The 21,120-nt window shown below is 31.9% G+C and overlaps 1 protein-coding gene across 1 annotated transcript; it reads left to right on the forward strand.

Moving 5' to 3' along the window:
- The first annotated feature begins 7,453 nt into the window (after positions 1-7,453).
- Positions 7,454-8,562, forward strand: LOC129290080 (uncharacterized). The gene is made up of 3 exons (XM_054926788.1): positions 7,454-7,539; positions 7,826-8,009; positions 8,263-8,562. The coding sequence occupies exons 1-3, from the start codon at positions 7,454-7,456 to the stop codon at positions 8,560-8,562; spliced, it is 570 nt and encodes a 189-aa protein (XP_054782763.1).
- The last annotated feature ends 12,558 nt before the right edge of the window (positions 8,563-21,120 follow it).

Below are 21,120 nucleotides of genomic sequence, written 5' to 3' on the forward strand. Positions count from 1 at the left end.
TTCTTTAATTTTCTTTTCTTTTCTTTTCTTTTCATTTTCTTTTCTTTTCATTTTTTTTCTCTCAATTTTTCTTCTCATTCAAACAAAGTATAAAGGTTTGTTTGGTTATAAGGAAGGAGAAGAATTTTAATAAAAAAAGTGGAGGAGTTTGATATTATTTTATTTGGTCAAGGAAAAATAATGAGTATATATAAATAATTTTATTTTTATTTTATTAATGTTAAAATACTAAAAAGTTGTATCTACATCTTTAATTTTATTACAAGAGACATGTTAGTTAAGGTGTGATGAATTTTATCACTCTCTTTCAATTCCTCAATTTGGAGATGAGGCTTTGTGAGAGAGGAAAAATTTGTTTGACGGAAAGGGGCAAAATTACCCTCCTCTTCTCCAACCAACACTCTTAGAGGAAAAGATAAAAATAGAACAAAGGAAGCCTTTTTTTTTTTTTTGAGAGAGAGAGGGGGGGCAAATTTATTCAATGTAAAATTAGTCCCATATAAACAAAGGACCAAAGAAAAATAGATGGTCAAACAGAAAGCACATAACAACATAACATAAACAAAAAAAAAGGCCCTCATAAAACAAGTCTAATAAAAATATAAATAATTTTAAGTGTAAGAAATAAATTTTTGAAGTGATTTATCTATATATTAAAAGTAAAAATTATAAATAATTGACTTTTAATTCACAATTAACTCTTATAAGTTTTTAACTAATATTACAAATAATTTTAAATACATTTACTTGATTCTCTTAGTGATTTTTTTTTGTAAACCACGCTTCCATTGCTGAGGATAATTAACATGGCATTGATTAAGCTGTTACCATATTATTAGAGGGTGGAATCCAATAAAACAAACCTTGGCAGTAGCTATTATACCTTTTCTTCTGTGAAAGATGAAAACAAAGCAATAGCTCCAACATGGAGATAAGTATAACCTTAGCTAATCCATTCATAAATTTTCAATTGACACTATAAATAGTTTCAAGTATAGTTAGTAGATTTTTCAATTAAATATTTATATTTTTTTAATTGCAAGTAAGAACTAAGATTTTTTAATTGAAATTTTAATAATTTATTAATATTCTTATAGGATCTTTAATTGTTATTTTTTCCTTTTTTTATAAATATTTCATCTAGTTCAAATTATAATATATTTTGAGAAGATTATACATAGTCATATATAAAAAAATTCAATAACAACATCTTACAAACTTTTTTTCAAAATAAACCTATAAATATTCAAAATGTCTCAATACACTTAAACATTATACTATAATATTATTTTAATTCTCTCTCCACTTGAAATAATATTATTGAAAAAGTATCATTAGTAAAATCTTATTTTCTCAAATTATTTATATTTTGGACAACAAATTCCTCCAAATTATCTTATAATTTGGCACATAAAATAATTAGTAATAATTAAAAAATAGCAATTTAATTACACATAATAGTAACAACATATCAACGTTTTAAAAATTGAACCAAACTATAGACAACAAAAGTTTGCAGGTCATGATTTTTTATAGTTTAATCAGATGGATCGAAGGTTATATATCAAACAAAAGTTATAGCAAGCAAATTCTCACACTACATGACTGTATGGGGAAATAAGAGTAGTAGTTTTCTAATAACAAGTGATGTTATATATTTTATATAGTTTGATAATTAGATAGGTGAAGCCGGTGAAAAAAAATAATAATTACTTGGATAATAAAAATTTATTAAAGCATATCATCAAAGCAAGGTTGTAAGTAGAAGAGGTGAAAATGTCAATTCACCGATCAAAGCAGACTTTCCACTAATTTCATCATAGTGGAGCTTTTAGATTACCAATTTCATCATAGTTGGAGCTTTTAGATTACCTATGATTTCCACTTTCACATACTTCAGATTGCACAATGGGGATGAAAGCAAGAGAGAAAACTGTTCACGTTCCAAACCACAAGACAGAATCTATGTTGCATTATGGTAATTTAATCTTGCCACTACTAAACTTAGTTGATAAAATTTGCATGTTATAAACTTGCAGGCTTCCATTATAGTTAAATTCTAGTAAGTTTGTCGCACCAATATATACTTGCCCTCTTTTAATTGGAACATTTTCTCAGTGACAACATCTCCATGTCGCAAGAACCTATTGCCAGTTCCTTGAGAAAACCTACTAAGTTTTATGTGTATATATATATATTATATATATTGTACTCCTTAATATATATATATATATAATATATATATAGTACTCCTCACCGTTCTCATCTGTTAGTATTACATATTTCAATTGCAAAAACATGTAACTGATCACACTAGAATACCGTGCCAGCTTATAACTCATTCTCATTTGTGGACCTGCCTTATATATATATATATATATATATATATTTCAAGGAACAATAGAGGCACTATACCTGTAAAACATAGTTTTTACTACACTAATTTAAATCACTTATAAAAAAATGAAATAAAAAAATTACATATGATTTTTTTTAAATAATTGTTTATAAGTAGGCATATCTACATACACTTTTTTCAAAAAAAAAAAAAAAACTAAAGTCTTGTGGACATCGTGGTGGCAAGACCAATAACGAAATAGAAATTCCTCCCCGATGGTATAAGAAAAACTTACCTGCAATAGCAAGATGATTGTTGTTTCATCAAAGTTATCTTACTCTGATCACCTTATAAAAGAACTAGTTTTTCAGTTGCATGACAAGAACTGCTTAAGAAAAGGTGCTCAATTACGCGTCCTGTCATAGTTTGATGTACTTGTATAATTCTAATTAACCAAAAGAAAATATAATATGGAGGAAAAGTAAAGTTTCCTCCCCAAATTTTAAACATGATTTAGTCCATAAAACGTGTTGAATAGATGAACCACATGCTTTAATTTGCATGCTACAACTACGTGAATAATACAACTTATCATAGTAATTTAAGTTGTAATTAATATATGTGTGTGTGTGTGTGTGTGTGTGTGTGTGATTACATATGGCTTCCATACAAATAACAAGAAGTTATAAAGCAATTCCAAAAGACTAATATGTTATGAGTCTTCAAAATCTCACAAGTGAAATAGGGTCTTATAAGTTCAATTAAACAAGCTATTTTTTTTTAAAAAAAAAAAAACTCTCTCTCTCTCTAAATTTGTGCTCGTGACATTGGAAATATTATGGTCATCAAAGAAAGCTAACATTTTAAACATAAAAGAAATCAAAATCAGCGCATGTAAGGAGCAAAGAACTCTTCCAAGTCACTTCTCTCACAGATTCAAAGCCTTGAATGTGCACTTTGAGTTTATAGTGCCGCCAGCACTTAGTGGGAATCCCAGAACAGCATGTCTCTTCAATCTTTCTCCTCTTCACATTCTTATCATATTCAAACTGCCACATTATTCAAATCAATGCCAATTAATGCTTTTTATCTAATCTAATATTTCCTAAAGGAGGATGAGTTGACATATGAAATTGCATCTACATATATATCTTGCATGCAATCCAAGTACTAGCACATTCATGAGCCTCCCAATAAACATGATCAAAAACCAGTTTTCTCAAATCTCAAATGAAGCTGTGTGATCATTGGTCTTCCCACCGTTTCTGTTCGTAAGACTTTCTCAATTAAAGTACGTGATTGTATCATGGGCGAAGGCGTGTGGTAGTTTTCTCATATGGGTTCCATGAGTATGCCAAATTCAATAAGTGACCACACTATAATCTTAGATTGCATTTGGATGGGTGAATTTGGATTGATAATTTAAATTTAAAATTTCACATTTGAAATTTATAAATTCTAAATACTTTGTTTAGATGACATAAAAAATTTCAAATTGAAATATTAAAAGCAACTCAAACGATGTCAATAGTCCAATCTTAGTTAAAGTTGATGATCCAATCCAAATCAAAGGTGATAACTTGATTTGGGTCAATTCCAGCTAACTGAAACTCAGATGATGGCCATGTTCACGCTTTGCCTTGCGCCTTAGGTGCTGAGGCAAGCACCTTTGACAACATTGGCTAAGGGTAATTTATGATGATAAATTTCAATCTTTTTATTTCACAGCAGTCATATAATGGTTGGATTGAAGTAAAGGACACAAAAAATACAGAATTATGATTTGGTATTTTCTTATAATATCACCTGGAACACTCATTGGATGAGACTGATAAAGATAAGTAAACAAAAGTTTAATAAAAACATACCATCACGGTGCTAGGTCGGGAACAGTATTTGGAGATTGCAAGTGTCCAAGGTTTATGCGCCAACCAAAGTAACTTTTCAGTAATTTCATTACAGTACCCTGATTTCCTATAGAATATGTAGTTTGTGCTCTAATATGCTTCAGATCACGCAATGGAGATGTATTATTTTTCATAAACTCTCTTGGAAGGGTCAAATCCTAAATTAATCAAACAAAAGCAAAGCAACTTAAGATTTCAAATACTAACTTTTTTTTAATAAAAACAGCCAGTTGGAGGAGATTATTTTTTGTTTTCTAAATGCACATATTTTAATTATTTCATATACACACACATATGAATTTTAAAAATGCAAATGATATCAAGAATCACCAAAAAATACGTCGTGCATTCTCGAGATCAAAGACTTAAAAAAAAAAACCACATTTCTGCAATAGATTTTGAAGAAAAGAGAAATGATTAGTACCTTTGCGTAGAAGCAAGTAATAGTGAGGTCTGTGATGTGATCAAAGCAGAGAGAAACTCGATAATGTTACCAAACCATGAGTGAGTATCTATAAGATTGTAGCGAGTTGGTAACTTGATTTCGGCAGAAATACATTTGGTTGATAAAATTTTCACGATCGGATAAACAGGCAGCATGATTATTGGGCATTCTTCGTAGCAAAAATTGACTAAGTTTGGCGCATCAACAATGGCCTCATTCAAATTGGAACATGCACTCAATGACAACTTCTCAAGCTTGTCATTTTTCAGCTCCATCTCTCTAACGCATTACAATGACTTAACGTCAGTTCTTTCAGACAACCTAACTCTGATGTTGTACTCCTCACCCACTCATTAGTTACTCCATCCAGTCCAAGTCCAAAACCTTGAGCGCCACACATGCTGAGATATTGTATAATGCCCGTCTCTGTCCTTCGAAAGACATATAGGAGCGAAAATTTCTAGATTGGGAGTCAAGAGCTCCATTTTTTTAACATTATTTCTCATCATCTGCAACACTTTTAATTCTAGGGTTATGAATACTCAGGTTCTCAGGAAAGTCACACTCACTGATGTTCAAGCCTCCCAGTGACTAATTCTATCAGGTTCTTTGTGACCTTTACACCACATACATACATATCTTTTATGGATTCACAAGCAAATAAGTTGATTTCACAAGGGTGGGGAAGGTCAACAAACGAGCAATACCGTAGATTCTTTGCCTTCAAATGAACTTCTTTTAACTCTAAAGAATGACAGATGCATGCCTTCTCCAGACAAAGATGAAACTGTTACAGTTTTGCAGTCCTTCGCTTCTCGTGATTTCTTGCTCTTTCAATCTTGGGCACAGTATGATCAGATCAGCAATTGGAAATTTAATAAATCCTTCAAGGTTGAGCACAGTCAAGCATTGTGAAGAAATTAGACGAAGAAGGGAGTCGTATCTCACATTGATGCTGTGATTGGTACTTATATAAAAGACTATCTCTTTAGTATTGTTCTCTATTGCCAAGTGCAGCAACGCACATCAAATACCATATTGAAGGTTGAATTCCCTTTAGGGTAAATTACGCTTAGCCTTCGCAATGGCCCTTGAGGACGACGAAGGTGGAGGGTTTTGAGGATGAAAGACTTGAAGCTGTCATGTGGGTCTTCGTGTTTTCAAAGAATTTGTAGTCAAAGTGAAGTACAGGAAAGGAAAGCCACAAAGAATGAAAGGCTTTGGATAAAACACTCAACTTCCGTTGCGTCCTTGTAGAGGAGAAATTTGCATCATCATGTGGTGGATGAGATGTTGAGGATGATCTTCAAACTTAGTATTGCTTCTGGGATTTTTTTATCATGCCTTTGGTTGCATCCTCCATATCCCCAAAACTTGTTGTGTTTACCTAGCAATCACATCAAACAAAGTATCATAAATATAACGTATATACCCAGGAACAATGCTTACAATCTCAGCCTTCTTTTAGAGATAGAAGAAATTTTTTTACCATGGCGGAAACTTTAGATATTAGAAGGAGCAGCAGACATTACAAATTGGCCAAAATGAAAATCAGAGAGGGAAAGCAAGAACAAAGAACTCAGGCATACATGTAACACCATTCACGAGAAACAAAAAATTGTACCTCCTAGAATGTTATAGAAAATGTAGAACTCGGTTAGACAGGAAAAAAACGAAGAGAAAGTGATGTCGAATGGGGAAAGAGATTAGAGTAGAAATAGAGAGGAAAAATTAGATAGGGAAGAGAGAAATTCAAAGGATGGAAAATCAACAGCAGTTTTTTTCAATAATTAAATATAGGCATGAACCTTAACCATATAATTAAAGAGTTGAAAATTATATAAATCTTAAAGGAAAAATATAATTTTTAATTCTTTATACTTTTTTGAATTTTTGCTATTAGTCACTACACTTCTTTTCAATGATTTAGTCTCTACGCTTTATTCATAGAGGGGCATAAATGAAAAATAAAAATGTTAAGACCTAAAACATTAAAAAATGCATGAATCAATAACAAAATAAAATAAAGTGTAGGGACTTAAATAAAATATAAAGATAATAATAATTTTAAATAAATGAAAGACTAGAATAATTGAAATGGGATGTGCCTCAATCATAAATTTATTTCAATATCTTTAGGCAATATCCAAAATCTTAGATCAATTAGATGATATATTGTTATCTCCTTGCAATAAACTCGTATATATGGATAAATAACGTTTGATTTGATCGCCCGCACCTATATCATAACTATTTGATGAAGATTTTCTTTATAGTGACCATTATTTAATTGTTTAAATCTATATTTGTGGTAACATATTTGGATCGATTAGTTCTGTTTTGATTCCCAGCATTACGAAGATCCCATCGTGATTGGGTTGCCAATATAGAATACATCTTCTCGATTTTTGTATATCTTCATAGTTTTTTTTTAAATATTTTCTGGCTCAGAACAGTTTAAAATACACACGCAAGAGAACAAATCAGCACAAGGAATTGGGGATGTAAATTTCTTGAAACCTACATCCATTCTAAATTAATGTTGTTAAGAAAAAAAAATTGTTTCTGTTTGGGCTATTGGCCTATTGCCCCGTGTCCTGATAAAAAAAAATGTTGTTAAGAAAAATAACACGTTTTCGTTTTATAAAATTCTTGAGCGAAAAATGCTAGAACATACTAGTTGAGTTGATTAAACAGAACAGATAAATAGGGGAAAAAATCAGCAAACTATTATATCTATCAAAGGTTATTGCTCTAACAGCTATGGCCAATTCTGCCTTCAGGGGATTCTTTCCCAAGTCACTGGCCATTCACATTGATTCCGTAGCGTCTGACATCACTTCCTCCTGGTATGCCTATCCTTATCCTTTCAAGATAAAAAGACTTAGCTCCTTGTTCATGTAATTATGAGATTAACTGGGCTTCTCATCCGGAGTTCAAAGAAATTGTCAAGAAATCTTGGTTCATCGAGGACCCCTCTTCCTGGCTAGTGCCTCAATTTGTTACCTGTACCAAGCGCTCTAGTCGTGAATTAATTTCTTGGACCCAAAAAGCTTTCCCCAATAACAAGAAAGCGATTGAACAGGTTCTTAGATTGATTGAAAACTTAAAAGATTGGGTATATACTAATGATAGCAGAGCCGAGGTTCAACATCTCAGAAGGGAACTTGAACAACTATGGAAACAAGAGGAGATTTATTGGTGGCAGCGTTCTCGTGTAAATTGGGTCTCAGTTGGGGATATTAACACTAGATTTTTCCACAATCCCACGAAAGTTAGAAGGCAAAGAAACCAGATAGTGAAACTGAGAAACAATGCTGTATAGTGGTTTGAAAAAGAACAGGAAATTGTTGATTTAGTTTCTGATTTATACCAGAATTTATTTACCAAAAGTCAAAAATGACAGATATGGCATCACTGAAGCTATTGGTTCTTCATACCAAAGAAGAGCTCAAGTAGGCTACCTTTCAACTAGGGGCGACAAAAGCATCGCCTGATGGATTTGATGGGCACTTCTACCAATCTTCTTGGAAGAGGTCAATGACTCTTTGTTTAACAATATTTTATTTGAGGATGAGGATCCGGGTACTTTGAATGCTGCTAATCTAGTTCTTATTCCAAAAATTGAATGTCTAGAGATGGTTAGCCAATTCATGCCTATTAGTCTTTGCAATTTTGCTTTTAAAGTCCTCTCCAAGATTCTGGCCAATCGATTTAAAGGAGAACTGAATGATTGTGTCTCTCCCAATCAGCGTGCTTTTGTTCCTGGTCGGCTCATTCATGATAACATAATCAAGGTGGGAGAAGTTTTTCATTTTCTGAAACTGATGCGAACTGGTGCTGAATGTTATTTTGCTTTCAAATGGATATGAATGAAACTTTTGACCATCTTGGATGGGATTTCATTAAAGCTGTCCTATTAAAAATGGGTTTTTTTGCGATACTTGGGTTAATTGGATTATGAATGCGCAATGTGTCCTGTTTTTTATTATTTAGATTTCCGACAAATCTGTTGCGCTCCCTATCTTTTCATAATGGCAAGTGAGATTCTTTCCTAGATGCTTAGTTTTCATGCTGAAAATGGTGATATCATAGGCATCCAAATTCGTGAGGAATGCCCCATATTGACGCATTACCTGTTTGCAGAGGAACAATGCTGTTTCTGCATGCTGACACGAAAAATTGCAGCACAATTACAGAGTTCCTTCAATCCTACTATAATGCCTTAGGTCAGCGAACTAATTATGACAAGTCGTCTCTTTTTTTCTCTACCAATACTTCACAAGCTATTCAAGAAGAGGTTTTTTTCTTCTTTGCATGTTAATAATGTAGAAAACCCAAGCTCCTACCTTGGACTTCCACTTTTGTGGGGTCGCTCAAAATTGGCAGCTCTGGCTTATGTTAGAGACAAAATGGGAAAGAAAATTCATAACTGGAAGAACAAATTCCTCACTTTGTTGCTCAAGAAATTATGATCAAGTCAACTATAAATGCCATGCCCATATTTCCCATTACTTGTTTTAAATTTCCAAAAAAAAAAAAAACTTGTACTGAATTTGATAGCCTTATAGCTAACTTCTTTTGGGGTCAATCTGACTTTAGGAACAATATTCATTGGAAGGCTTGGGACAAATTTTGTGCCCCTAAAAATCAAGGGGGGCTTGGATTCCGTGACTTGATGAATAATTTAATGAAACCTTATTAGCACAAACTTCCTGGAGGGTGCTAACTAACCCTCATCAACAACGGGTTCAAGTTCTCAAAGCTGTGCTAAATAACCCTCATGTCCTTTTCTAAATGCAAGCCAAGGTCCCAAAGCTTTATGGGCCTAGAGTAGCATTCTGGCAGGAAGAGATTTACTGCTCAAAAATATCTGTTACAGAGAGGGAACTGGGCGAGATATAGGGGTTTGGAGTTATCAGTGGATTCCGGTATGCCCAGCTTTAAAGTCATCCAAAACACAGGAACGACACTGTTGATAATTAGAAGATGAAAGTTACTGAAATTATGTTCAACGGGGCTTGGAGCTTATCTCCAATCCATAATTTGGCCTCTAAGGAAGCTATGGACTGTATCATGAAAATTCATATTCCTGTTTGCTCTTTTGATGATGTTGTGCTATGGATAGGCACCAAGAACGCGAAATACTCTTCAAAACTTGGCTGTAGACTTGAATATACGTCAACATCCAGTGATTGCCACTGCCCCTGGAACCTCCTCAACCTCTCCAAATGCATTATGGAAGCAAGTATGGGCTTTGAAGTTCCATCCAAAAATCCGTCACTTCCTTTGGAGGGCGCTGACTCATTCACTAGCGACAAAAGAGGATCTTTTCTCTTGCAAATGCGCTGCTGATCCACTACGTCCCATATGTAAGGATCACCCAGAAACAATTGAACATTTGCTATTGCTCTGTGAATGGACTCGCAAGATATGGCTTGGCTCTCATTTAACTTCTCCTTTGAACCCATTGCATATTTCTTCTTTTGAGACCTGGTGCTGTTCTTTTTTGGTTGATGATTGCCTGCTTAAGGACAATGATAAGGCTTATTTAGCATGTCTATGCTGGAATATTTGGAAGACTAGTTCTGCATCGATCTTCTCTGCTGCAGCTTTGAACCCTTTACATGTTATTAGTTCTACTAGCTAGTGCAGCGGTTAATGAATATTGGCGAATTAACTGTAATAGCTCTCCTCGGTCGCCTGCTGCATATGAATCTTTCCAGAATCACTGGATACCTCCTGCTACTGGATCCATCAAGATTACTTGTGATGCGGCATTTGTGAGCGCCATAAAGAAAGCTGCCATTGGAGTTCAAGTTCGAAATAGTTCAGGTCAGTTCATTAAAGGGTGGCAAGATCAAGTAGAGGCGGATTCAAGCTTCATGTCTGAGCTTTTAGCATTCCAAAAAGCCACTCACATTGTGTCCGAATTCAGCTGTAATTCTATTGTAATAAAAATGGACTTTCTTGAACTCTATCGTGCTATTTCATGTAGTAGGGATCTGTCACATTGCCCTTGGTTTATACCATGGAATCCTGGGAGAATTTCTCGCTAGCCTTGACTGTGTTATATTTCTTTCTCGTTTTTTAAGCGAGATGGAAACTTTGCTGCTAATTGGATGGCAGCCACTGCTCTCAAAAGTGTGGGCCCTAAAGGCTAGTTGTGTAGCACTTCACTCCCTCTTTCTGCTATTTTATCGAAGGATTCAAGCTACTCTCAGGGTCCTGAACATCATCAAGTGATTAACAAAGATAGAGAAGGCATAGGCTGAATGAATTGTTTCGTTTTGTTGAGCACTTGCTTGTTTTTATGTCTCTGTCTTGTGGGCTTGTGACTTTTTTCGTTAGCTGTTCTGTTTGTTTTTTGCTTGATGACTCTGGTTGTTCATCATTCATTCAAGATATTATGTTGGTCAAAAAAAAAAAAAAAAGTTACTGCTCTATCGGAACGAATATAGAATAAAAACATAGAGCCATAAAATAGAATTTACTTTCTATAAAAAAAATTAAAAGAAAATGGATTGGGAGATATCACATTAATTCACGAGAAAGGAAAAAAAATTTACGTCCTAGAATGTCTATAGAATAAGTAGAAGCTTAGTTAGAGATGAATAAAAATATGAAAAAGTGACATTAGACTTGATAGCGATTTTCTTATCCTGCGAGAAAATTGGAGATATAATTTTTTCTCACTATATTTGGTTGGGTAAGAGAAAATAAAAAAATTATTAATTTCATATCAACAATAATAACTTTATATATTATTTGAAAAATTTATATATAATTAAATTTAATATTTTAAGTTTATAAAAATTAATACTTAACATATTATTTATATAATTTTTATTATATATTGATTAAATAAAATATAATTGTAAATCCGATGCTAGCAAAAACAATTATTTTGTCCAATTTTATTTTTTATTTCTTTAATTCTCAAATTATTAAATATGTAATAATTTAAATTCTAAAGTGGAGGGAAAATTAGAAAGAAAAAAAAGAATAGGAAAAGAAAATATTCGTAGACAAATTTGAATATTAAGTTTTCTCTTCAAAATCTTCCCATATTAAATTGAAAGAGAATAGTTGAAAGTAAAAACATAAGTCTCATATGTTATTTTTTTTCCCCCATTTCTTCTCCTCTCATTTTTCTCTCTTTAACCAAGCAGGTGAAAATATCATTTTCTTTTTATTTTTCCCTTCCCTATATTTTTCTCTCTTGCAAGCACAACATGAGAGATAGAAAGAGAACATGTGATGCCAAGTGTCCTTCATACTTAATTTTTTTAATTTAATAACTTATTCATAATTTCAAATTTTTAATTTAAAAATTATAAAATTCTGCAATTTTAGCCAGCATTTATTCTTAAAAATATTTTATCAAAATAATAATTACAATATCTCAAAAACTAACCCTTTTTTTTTACCTGGATCTCTAAAACTAACTTAAACCATATTATTTTATCTTTAATTTTCTCTCTTACATATTTCTCATTATCATAACTTCCTGTCCTTTTATTTTAAATTTTAAATTTTAATTTCAAAAATCTTCAAAACCTTCATAGATTATTTTATCTTCTCTCCCATGATCTCTCCTGGTATCATGACTTCTTCTCCTTTTATTTTAGATTTTAACCTTAAAAACCTTCACATATCATAACTTGCCTTATCCACATTAACATCTTCTGGCAATGTTTGCATGTATTTCTCCACTCAAGACCTCCCTAAATCCCATGCCTTTGAATTTCTTGTCATTTTTCCAAGGCATTCGATCTAACTATACATAAATCGAAAGCACAAAAGCATGTCAACATTGATTGATCTAATGTAACAAGGCTGTATTGGGGCTCTGAAACATTGCTTTTGTTCTCTATACTTTGCCTCTTTGCTTTGAGACATGCATTACCTTATAGAATTTCTATAAAATTATTGTCTTATATATGTCATAAAGATTATGGTATACTATAGCGTTTAATCTTGACATAGACGCTTCTCAATCTCCTCCTTATGTTGTTCACCTTCATTAACGTTATTCCTTTCAAGAAGCGTTATGATTTTTGAAATTTTATGTTATATAATTGAATGCTTCTAACAAGGATATTTAACATGATTTTCAAATTTCAATGCACCAATGGACTACTCTTGTAGTTCTTCCATTGAGCTTTAGTGTAAAGTGTTTTGGTATATTCTCAAAACTAGATAACATTTATGCAATTATAATTATAATTTCTCTTTGTTGTGCTACATAAAATGTGATGCCATTAATATAAGGTTGCCTTTACATGTGTTGGTTACGTTGTTAAAAGTGTTGAAGTTGAGTGTGTTTCAAGAAGGCTTTATATGATTTTTTGTTTAATTTCAAATCTTTGAGAATTGTAGTTTCATTGATGTTACTGTCTTATTGGGTAGGCGATGAATATTTCTCCACTATTTCATCTCATATTGTCCTCTCTACGTATGTGTGACTCAAGTATTTGCCTTTGTTTTGGCCAGTGATTGTTAAAATAATTATAATTACTATATTATTTATATTCATAAATTATAATTATTATATTCTTAATATATATCTAATCCCGTGCATAAATATAAAAAATATAAATTTTATCATACGTATAATAAAAATAGCATGATATTTCAAAAAAAAACTTAGAAATGAATTAAACTTAAAAATATTTTCTCTAAATAAAAATATAATTTTTTTGTCTTTTAAATCATGTTATTTATTATCACTCATTTTAATGCACATCCCACGAGCCATGTACTAGTTACAATAATATTAGCATATCTTCTTGAGAAATATCTCTATCAAATGATTTGATAAAGTTTACGCTGTGTTTCTCCCATCAATATTTACAATATAAATAGGCATAAATATATTATTTGAATTTGACAACCCTCTCGCCTTTGTTAACAATGTGATAGGATTTTGATAAAATAGAACACTATTTGAATGTTTAAATTTAAATTTAGAAATTTTAAAATATGAATACATATATCTCAATATTTATCTCGGTCATGAAATACTATACATGATATATTATATTATAATAATATATATTACTCAAATAAAAAAATTTCAATAAATTGAAACAAATTCTTAAATTCACAGAAAATAATAAAAGAAGGACTCCAATCATTATTATTATCATTAGCAGAGATTTATCTAAATATAAATTAAATATAAATTTATTTTATTAAAAAATTTGATAATAAAAAGTTGAGGTGGGTTGAGTACAAGTAACTCATTGAAGTTTTGGCATGTGTCCAAACTCAAAGAACGCTTGCAGATATAAAACTTAGAGAATTTTTACAAACAAAAATCTTACATCAACAACGTAATTTAATTCAAAAATTTTGTAGGATATAAAACAAATCTTTAACAATAGGCTAATTTATATTGGTTTTTTCATTAAAATTTAAAAGAGAAGACGTCAACCACTTAACCGAGTTGGCCCAGATTCAGTCCATTTTAAAAACGGGTTGTACTATTTTTTTTTTTGGCAATCATACTTACATCATTGTGTGGATTATTAAAATTGATTATTAACGCATCAAATGCAATTCATATTCTCATCTTTATATAGATAGATAACTAGTAAATAATTAAATATTAAAAAAGTTGTCAAAAGATAAATTTGAGACTTAGTATACGACGAGAGTTAAATTACTAAACATGATTTATTTTAATATAAATTTCAATTGATAAAATTTGCTTGCTATAAACTATTGCAGGCTTCCTTTACAGTCAAATTCTAGCAAGTTTGGTGCATCAATAGTTGCCTCTTTTAAATTGGAACATTTCCTCACTGACAATATCTCAAGCTCATCATTTTTCAACTCCATCTTCCCTAACACATCACAAGAACTTATTGCCAGCTTCTTCAGAAAACCTAAGTTTGATATTTATTGTACTTCTTACCATCTCATCTGTTACTATTACACCTTTCAATTCCAAAACAACGTAACAGATCACAACTAAAATATCGTGACAGCTTATAACTCATTATCATTTGTGGACCTGCTTTATATATATCAATGAACAATAGAGGCACTATACTGTAACAAAAAATAGTTTTTATTACAATAATTAACGTCACTTACAAAAAAAGTGAGTCAAGAAAGTTTACATGTGATTTTTCTTGTACATAATTGCTAAATAAGTAGACATAGCTATGTAACTTTTTTTAAACTATAATCTTGTGGACATCGTGGTGGCAAGACCAATAACGGCAAAAGAAATTCCTCCCCGGTGACATAAAAAGTCTTGCCTGCAATAGTAAGATAATTGTTGTTTCATCGAGTTATGATACATTTCTTCTTACTCTGATCACCTTATTAAAAAAATTTAAAAAAAAAATTTCAATTGCATGACAGGAGCTACAAGAAAGTGTGCTCAATTACGTCTCCTGTCATAGTTCGATGATGTGCTTGTAATTCTAGCAAAAAAGAAAAACGTAATTGTTATGTTTTTGTAATTTTGACGTTTTATTAATTAGGTATAACCATTGGTTGGTTACTAGCCGTTGGGTATATTCAACGGCTATATAAATACTTTTTTATTTTATTATGTTATGTTGTTAATTAATAGACTTGGTATTATCCAGCAGCAATTACAGCCACTCTGGAAGAATTCTCTGACCTTTTTGAGGAACCTAAAGGGTTACCACCATTTAGGGATGGTCATAATCATCCCATTATTCTATAGAAGGGTACCAACCCAATAAACTTTAAGCCTTACAGATATTCAGCCTCACAAAAGGATGTTATTGAAAAATTAATTGGCGATCTCCTACAGTTCGAGGTCATACAAGAAAGCTCCTCTCCATTCTTAGCTCCTATTGTTTTAGTTGAAAAGAAAGATAGCACTTGGAGGATGTGCATCGATTATAGAGAGCTGAACAAGAGGACAATTAAGAAACAATACCCTATTCCCCTAGTGGAAGATTTGTTCGATGAATTAACCACAGCAAAATGGTTTACAAAGCTGGATTTGTGTGCAAGATATCATCAAATTAGGATTGTATCGGAAGATGTGCACAAAACTGCCTTTAAGACTCATAATGGACACTTCGAGTGGTTGGTTATGCCTTTTGGCTTAACAAATACCCCAGCAACATTTCAAAGGGCTATGAATAGCATCTTCCGACCATTTTTGCGGAGGTTTGTTCTTGTGTTTTTTGATGATATATTAGTTTATAATGCTAATCTTTTTAACCATGTGTAGCACTTGAAGCAAGTCTTCTTTATTCTAAGAAAAAACCATTATTGCATCAAAACGAGTAAATGCTCCTTTGCTGCCATGGAGGTGGAATACTTGGGGCATTTAATTGGTAATGGTAAGGTTAGAACTGATCCTAAGAAGATATAAGCGATGGCTGATTGGTCTAAACCCCAAAATATGGAACAATTAAGAGCATTTTTGGGGCTAGCAGGTTATTATAGGCGTTTCATTAAGGAATATGGGATTTTAACTAAACCTTTAACTCTCCTTCTTAAGAAGAATGGTTTTGTATGGTCATAAACAAACTTGGATGCATTTAATAATCTAAAAAAGGCATTAATTTCTGCACCTATACTAACACTTCCAGATTTTTCAAAGCAATTTGTAGTTGAGGCAGATGGTTGTGGAGTTAGAATTAGAGCAATTTTAATGCAAGAGGAACAACCTATTGCTTATTTCAGTAATAGATTGGCAGAGAGACATCAAGGGCTATCAATTTGTGAAAAAGAATTGATGGCAGCAGTGTTAGCTGTGCTTCATTAGCACGAATATTTAGAGAGACAAAAATTTGTTATTCGATTAGACCAAAAAAGTTTGAAATACTTGCTTGGATAGAAGTTAAAAACATCCTTTTAGATGTTTTAGATTGCCAAGTTAGTCGAATTTAACTATGAGATTCAGTATAAGAAAGGGTAAGAAAATTTTGTAATTGATGCCTTATCGAGATTACCCAAACAACAATTATTACAGATGGTTCTTGACACTTCCTCCCTTGAATTGCTTTCAAAAATCAAGGAAAGTTGCTAGAATGATGCTGTAATTATAAAAATCCAGAAAAGGGTTCAAGCAAACAATGGGTTCTGGAGCCATTTTTCTTGGGATGGAGAATTGTTAAGAAGGAAGGGAAAGCTGGTGATTGAAAATGATTTTAGTTTAAGACAACAAATTTTAGAGTGGTTGCATTCTAGTCCTTAAGAAGGGCATTTTGGAATTCAGGCCAGTTACCATAGAATAAAGGCATTATTTTGGTGGAAAAAGCTGGTCAATAATGTGATAGAATTCATTAAACACTGTGACACATGTGCTCGTTGTAAGTATGAAGCTGTTGCAACCTCTTCCAATTCCTAGTCGAGTTTGGGAGAGTATTACGATGGATTTTATTGAAGGACTTCCTAAATCAAATGGTAAGGACACAATATGGGTACTAATTGATAGAATGAATAAGTATGCTCATTTCATTCCTCTTACTCATCCTTATTCAGCTTCTTCTCTAGCACAACTTTTTATGGATAATGTGTATAAACTATATGGTGCACCAGCTGAAATTATAAGTGATCGTGACCCTATATTTGTGATGGGTTTTGGAAAGAATTTTTACAGGTTTTGGGGATTAAACAACAACTTTCAACTGCATATCACCCTCAAACGGATAGGCAATTTGAGTCATAAATAGGTGCTTAGAAACCTATCTTAGATGCATGTGTTAGGAGCAACCCAAAGATTGGAGCAAGTGGTTATCACAAGCTGAATGGTGGTATAATACCACATTTCATACAGCCACTAAAGCGACCCCACACGAACTTTTGTATGGTCAAAAAGCTCCTATCCATTGTCCTTATTTGCCTAATGGTTCTGTTTTAGATGTTTTAGACAGGACTTTTTCAGCTAGAGAAGCTGTGTTAGCTGTTTTGAAGCATCACCTTCATCGGGTAGCTAATTTGATGAAGCAAAAAGCTGATTCCCATAGGACAAACTGAGAGCTTGCTGTTGGTCAATGGGTTTTCCTTAAGTTACAGCCATATAGACAAATTTTTACAACAGCAAGGAGTACCCAAAAGCTGGCTCCTAGTTATTTTGGTCCTTACAAGGTCATTGAATGAATAGGTGTTGTTGCCTACAAGTTGGAACTACCCGCTGAATCTAGAATACATCCAACTTTCCATGTTTCTTTATTAAAGCTATGTCCTGATCCTAAAGTTAAGTAAAGGCATCCGCCTCTTGATTGGCTAGAATTACCTCCAACTTTGGAACTTGAAAGCATTCTACAAAAGAGAGTTGGTAGGAAGAGAGGACGTATTATCACTGAAGTTCTGATCAAATGGAAGCAACTACCTGATGAGGAAGCGTCTTGGATGGCTCTATATCAGTTACAGCAAAAATTTCCTCAATTTCTTATTAATGATCCTTAAGGGCACGAATCTTTTTAAGGGGGGTATTGTTATGTTTTTGTAATTTTGACATTTTATTAATTAGGTATAACCGTTGGTTGGTTACTAGCCGTTGGGTATATTCAGCAGCTATATAAATACTTTTGTGTTTTATTATGTTGTGTTGTTAATCAATAGACTTGGTATTATTCAAAAAGTTCTTGCCTCTCTTTTCTCTCTTTCTCTTAACCCTCTCGTCTCTCATCTTCTCTAAACCTCATCTCTTCTTCTCTCCTCCTATTCTCTTTCTACATCTATTCTATTCTGTTCTAGTATTACAAAAGTATAACAGTAATATGGAGGAAAAGTAAAGTTCCCTCCCCAAATTTTAAACATGATTAAATGTGTTGAATAGATGGGTCACATGCTTTAATTTGCATACTACAACAAACTTCGAGAATAAAACAACTTATAAAAAATTAATCATTTAGTCCCTATAATTTTGACTCAGTTGTAGCTCAGTCCTTGAACTTTGACTTGTTATAACTTAGTCTTTGAAGTTTTGACTCGATTGTAAATCAGTCCCTAAACTTCAATTTGTTATAACTTAATCTTTGAAGTTTTGACTTGATTGAAAATCAATCCCTGAACTTTGCCTTTTGCAATTTAGTCTTTGAAGTTTCAACCTCTTAAATATTGGTCCTTGTATTTTTAAAAATAAAGTTATAAAAATTAAAAATATTCTAAAATTTATTACTAATATCTTAAATTACTAAATCCTTTCAATATTTATAAATATTAAAAGTTTAAAATATTTTTAATTTTTATAATTTTATTTTTTAAAATATAGGAGCGATATTGAAACTTTAGGGACTAAATTACATGAGACAAAGTTCAATGACTGGTTTACAACCAAATTAAAACTTCAAAAACTAAGTTATAATGAGTCAAAGTTTAGGGATTGAGTACAACTAGGTTAAAACTATAAAGATCAAATGATTAATTTTTTTAACAACTTATTATAATAAAGTTATGATATATATCTATATCTATATATACATATATATATGAATTAAATATGCTTCCTTATAAATAAGGAGAAGTTATAAAGAAATTCCAAGAGATTTAATATCTTATGAGTCCTCAATAGAAAATCTTACAAGTGAAATAGATTTTATAAGTTTAATCTAGCAAGCTATAATTTTTTGAAATAAGCTCTCTTTTTTTAAATTTGTGTTCATAACATTTGAAACATATTACAGTCTTCAAAGTGCCTGTTTGGATAAGAAGAAAACGCGCGTTTTGAACCCAAAATTGATTTTTTCTGCCAATTTATCCAAACAGTCGAAAATGATCAAAAATTGATTATGGGCCAAAACACGTGTTTTTCCAGAAGCTCCCTCCATCGGCTTTCAGTCAAAAGTTTGTCAAAAATGTTGGGAAAAATTACAAATACAGGCCTAAAAAAATTACAAAGAAAGCACACAATTTAATAAAAATAAAATCAAACTCTCTTCTTTTCCTTTTTTTCTTAATAAAAGTTAAACTTTATATCTTCAAAAAATTGATATCTGGTATTTAAACATTAAATTATATAGTAATTTATATAGTTAAAAATTAATTCTAATTAAATTATCCAAACATCTTCAATTATATTAAAATCAATTTTAAAAAAACAGTATCCAAACATATTACGTTATAACATAATCAATTATGATTAAAATCTATAACTTAATCAATTATTTTCATAATCTATTATGTCTAACTGAAATCCAAACGGACCCAAAAGAATCTGACATTTTAAATATAAAGGTCAAAATCAATGCATGTAATGAGCAAAGAACTCTTCCAAGTGGCTTCTCACATACTTGAAGCCTTCAATGTGTACTTTGAGTTCATAGTGTCGCCAGCATTTAGTGGGAATTCCAGAACAGCATGTCTCTTCAATATTTCCCCTCTTCACATTCTTATAATATTCAAACTGCATTACATTATTCAAATAATCCATACCAATCATTGCTTGTTATCTAATATATCCTAAAGGAAGATGAGTTGACACATAAATTAAAATTGCAACTACATGCTGTGAGATGATCTGGCATTCAACCCAAGTGTCAGCAAGTTCATGAGCCTCCCAATAAATTAAATATGATCAAAAATCAGTTTCTCAAATGAAATTGTGTGTCATTGGTCTTCCCACCACACTGTGTGTAAGACTTCCTCAATTAAACTTCGTGATTGTAATTTGTAAATACGGGCAAAGGTGTGTGGTAGTTTTCTCACTTGGATTCTATGAGTATCCCAAATCTTCTCATCTAGTAAGTAAGTGACCACACTATAATTTCATAGATTTTTATCAACACTTAAAAAATTATGTTTGATCAGAAATAAATTAAATATTGAGCTAAAGAGCAATTTTATGATGATAAATTTCAACCTTTTTATTTCCCTGCAGCCATATGAATCGTTGGATTAAAATACAGAATTAAGATTTAGTATTTTCTTATAGTATCACATGAAACACTCATTGAATGAGATTGATAATCAGATAAGTAAATAGAAGTTTATAAAACATACCTTCAAGGTTCTAGGTCGGGAACAGTAGTGGGAGATTGCAATTGTCAAAGGTTTATGCGCCAACCAAAGTAAACTTTTCACTAATTTCATCATAGTGGCTTGATTTCGTGTAGAATGTATAGTTTGTGCTCTATTATGCTTCAGATCATGTAATGGAGATGTATTATTTTTCACGAACTCTCTTGGAAAGGTCAGATCTTGGAAATTAATCAAGCAAAAGCAAACCCACATAAGATTTCAAATACTAATTTTTTTAACAAAAAAGGGCCAAATGAAAGAGATTATTATTTGTTTTCTAAATAGACATATTTTAATTATTTCATGCGTGTGTGTGTGTGTTTTTGTGAGAGAGAGAGAGAGAGAGAGAGAGAGAGAGACTTATAAAAATGAAAATAATATCAAGAATCACTAAAACACAAAAAGACTTAGTGCATTTCTTCAATAGATTTTGAATTAGCACCTTTGCCTTGCCGCTAGTAAGA

This window comes from Prosopis cineraria, unplaced genomic scaffold (assembly GCF_029017545.1).
Source record: "Prosopis cineraria cultivar Desert tree isolate PC_DT_omini unplaced genomic scaffold, ASM2901754v1 PC13, whole genome shotgun sequence".
NCBI lineage: Eukaryota > Viridiplantae > Streptophyta > Magnoliopsida > Fabales > Fabaceae > Prosopis > Prosopis cineraria.

Coding starts and splice junctions, on each gene's coding strand:
- LOC129290080 (XM_054926788.1), top strand. CDS start 7,454: ATGGCCAATTCTGCCTTCAGGGGATTCTTTCCCAAGTCACTGGCCATT. Junction 7,540..7,825: donor TCTGACATCACTTCCTCCTG/GTATGCCTATCC, acceptor TACTAATGATAG/CAGAGCCGAGGTTCAACATC. Junction 8,010..8,262: donor TGAAACTGAGAAACAATGCT/GTATAGTGGTTT, acceptor ATTTTATTTGAG/GATGAGGATCCGGGTACTTT.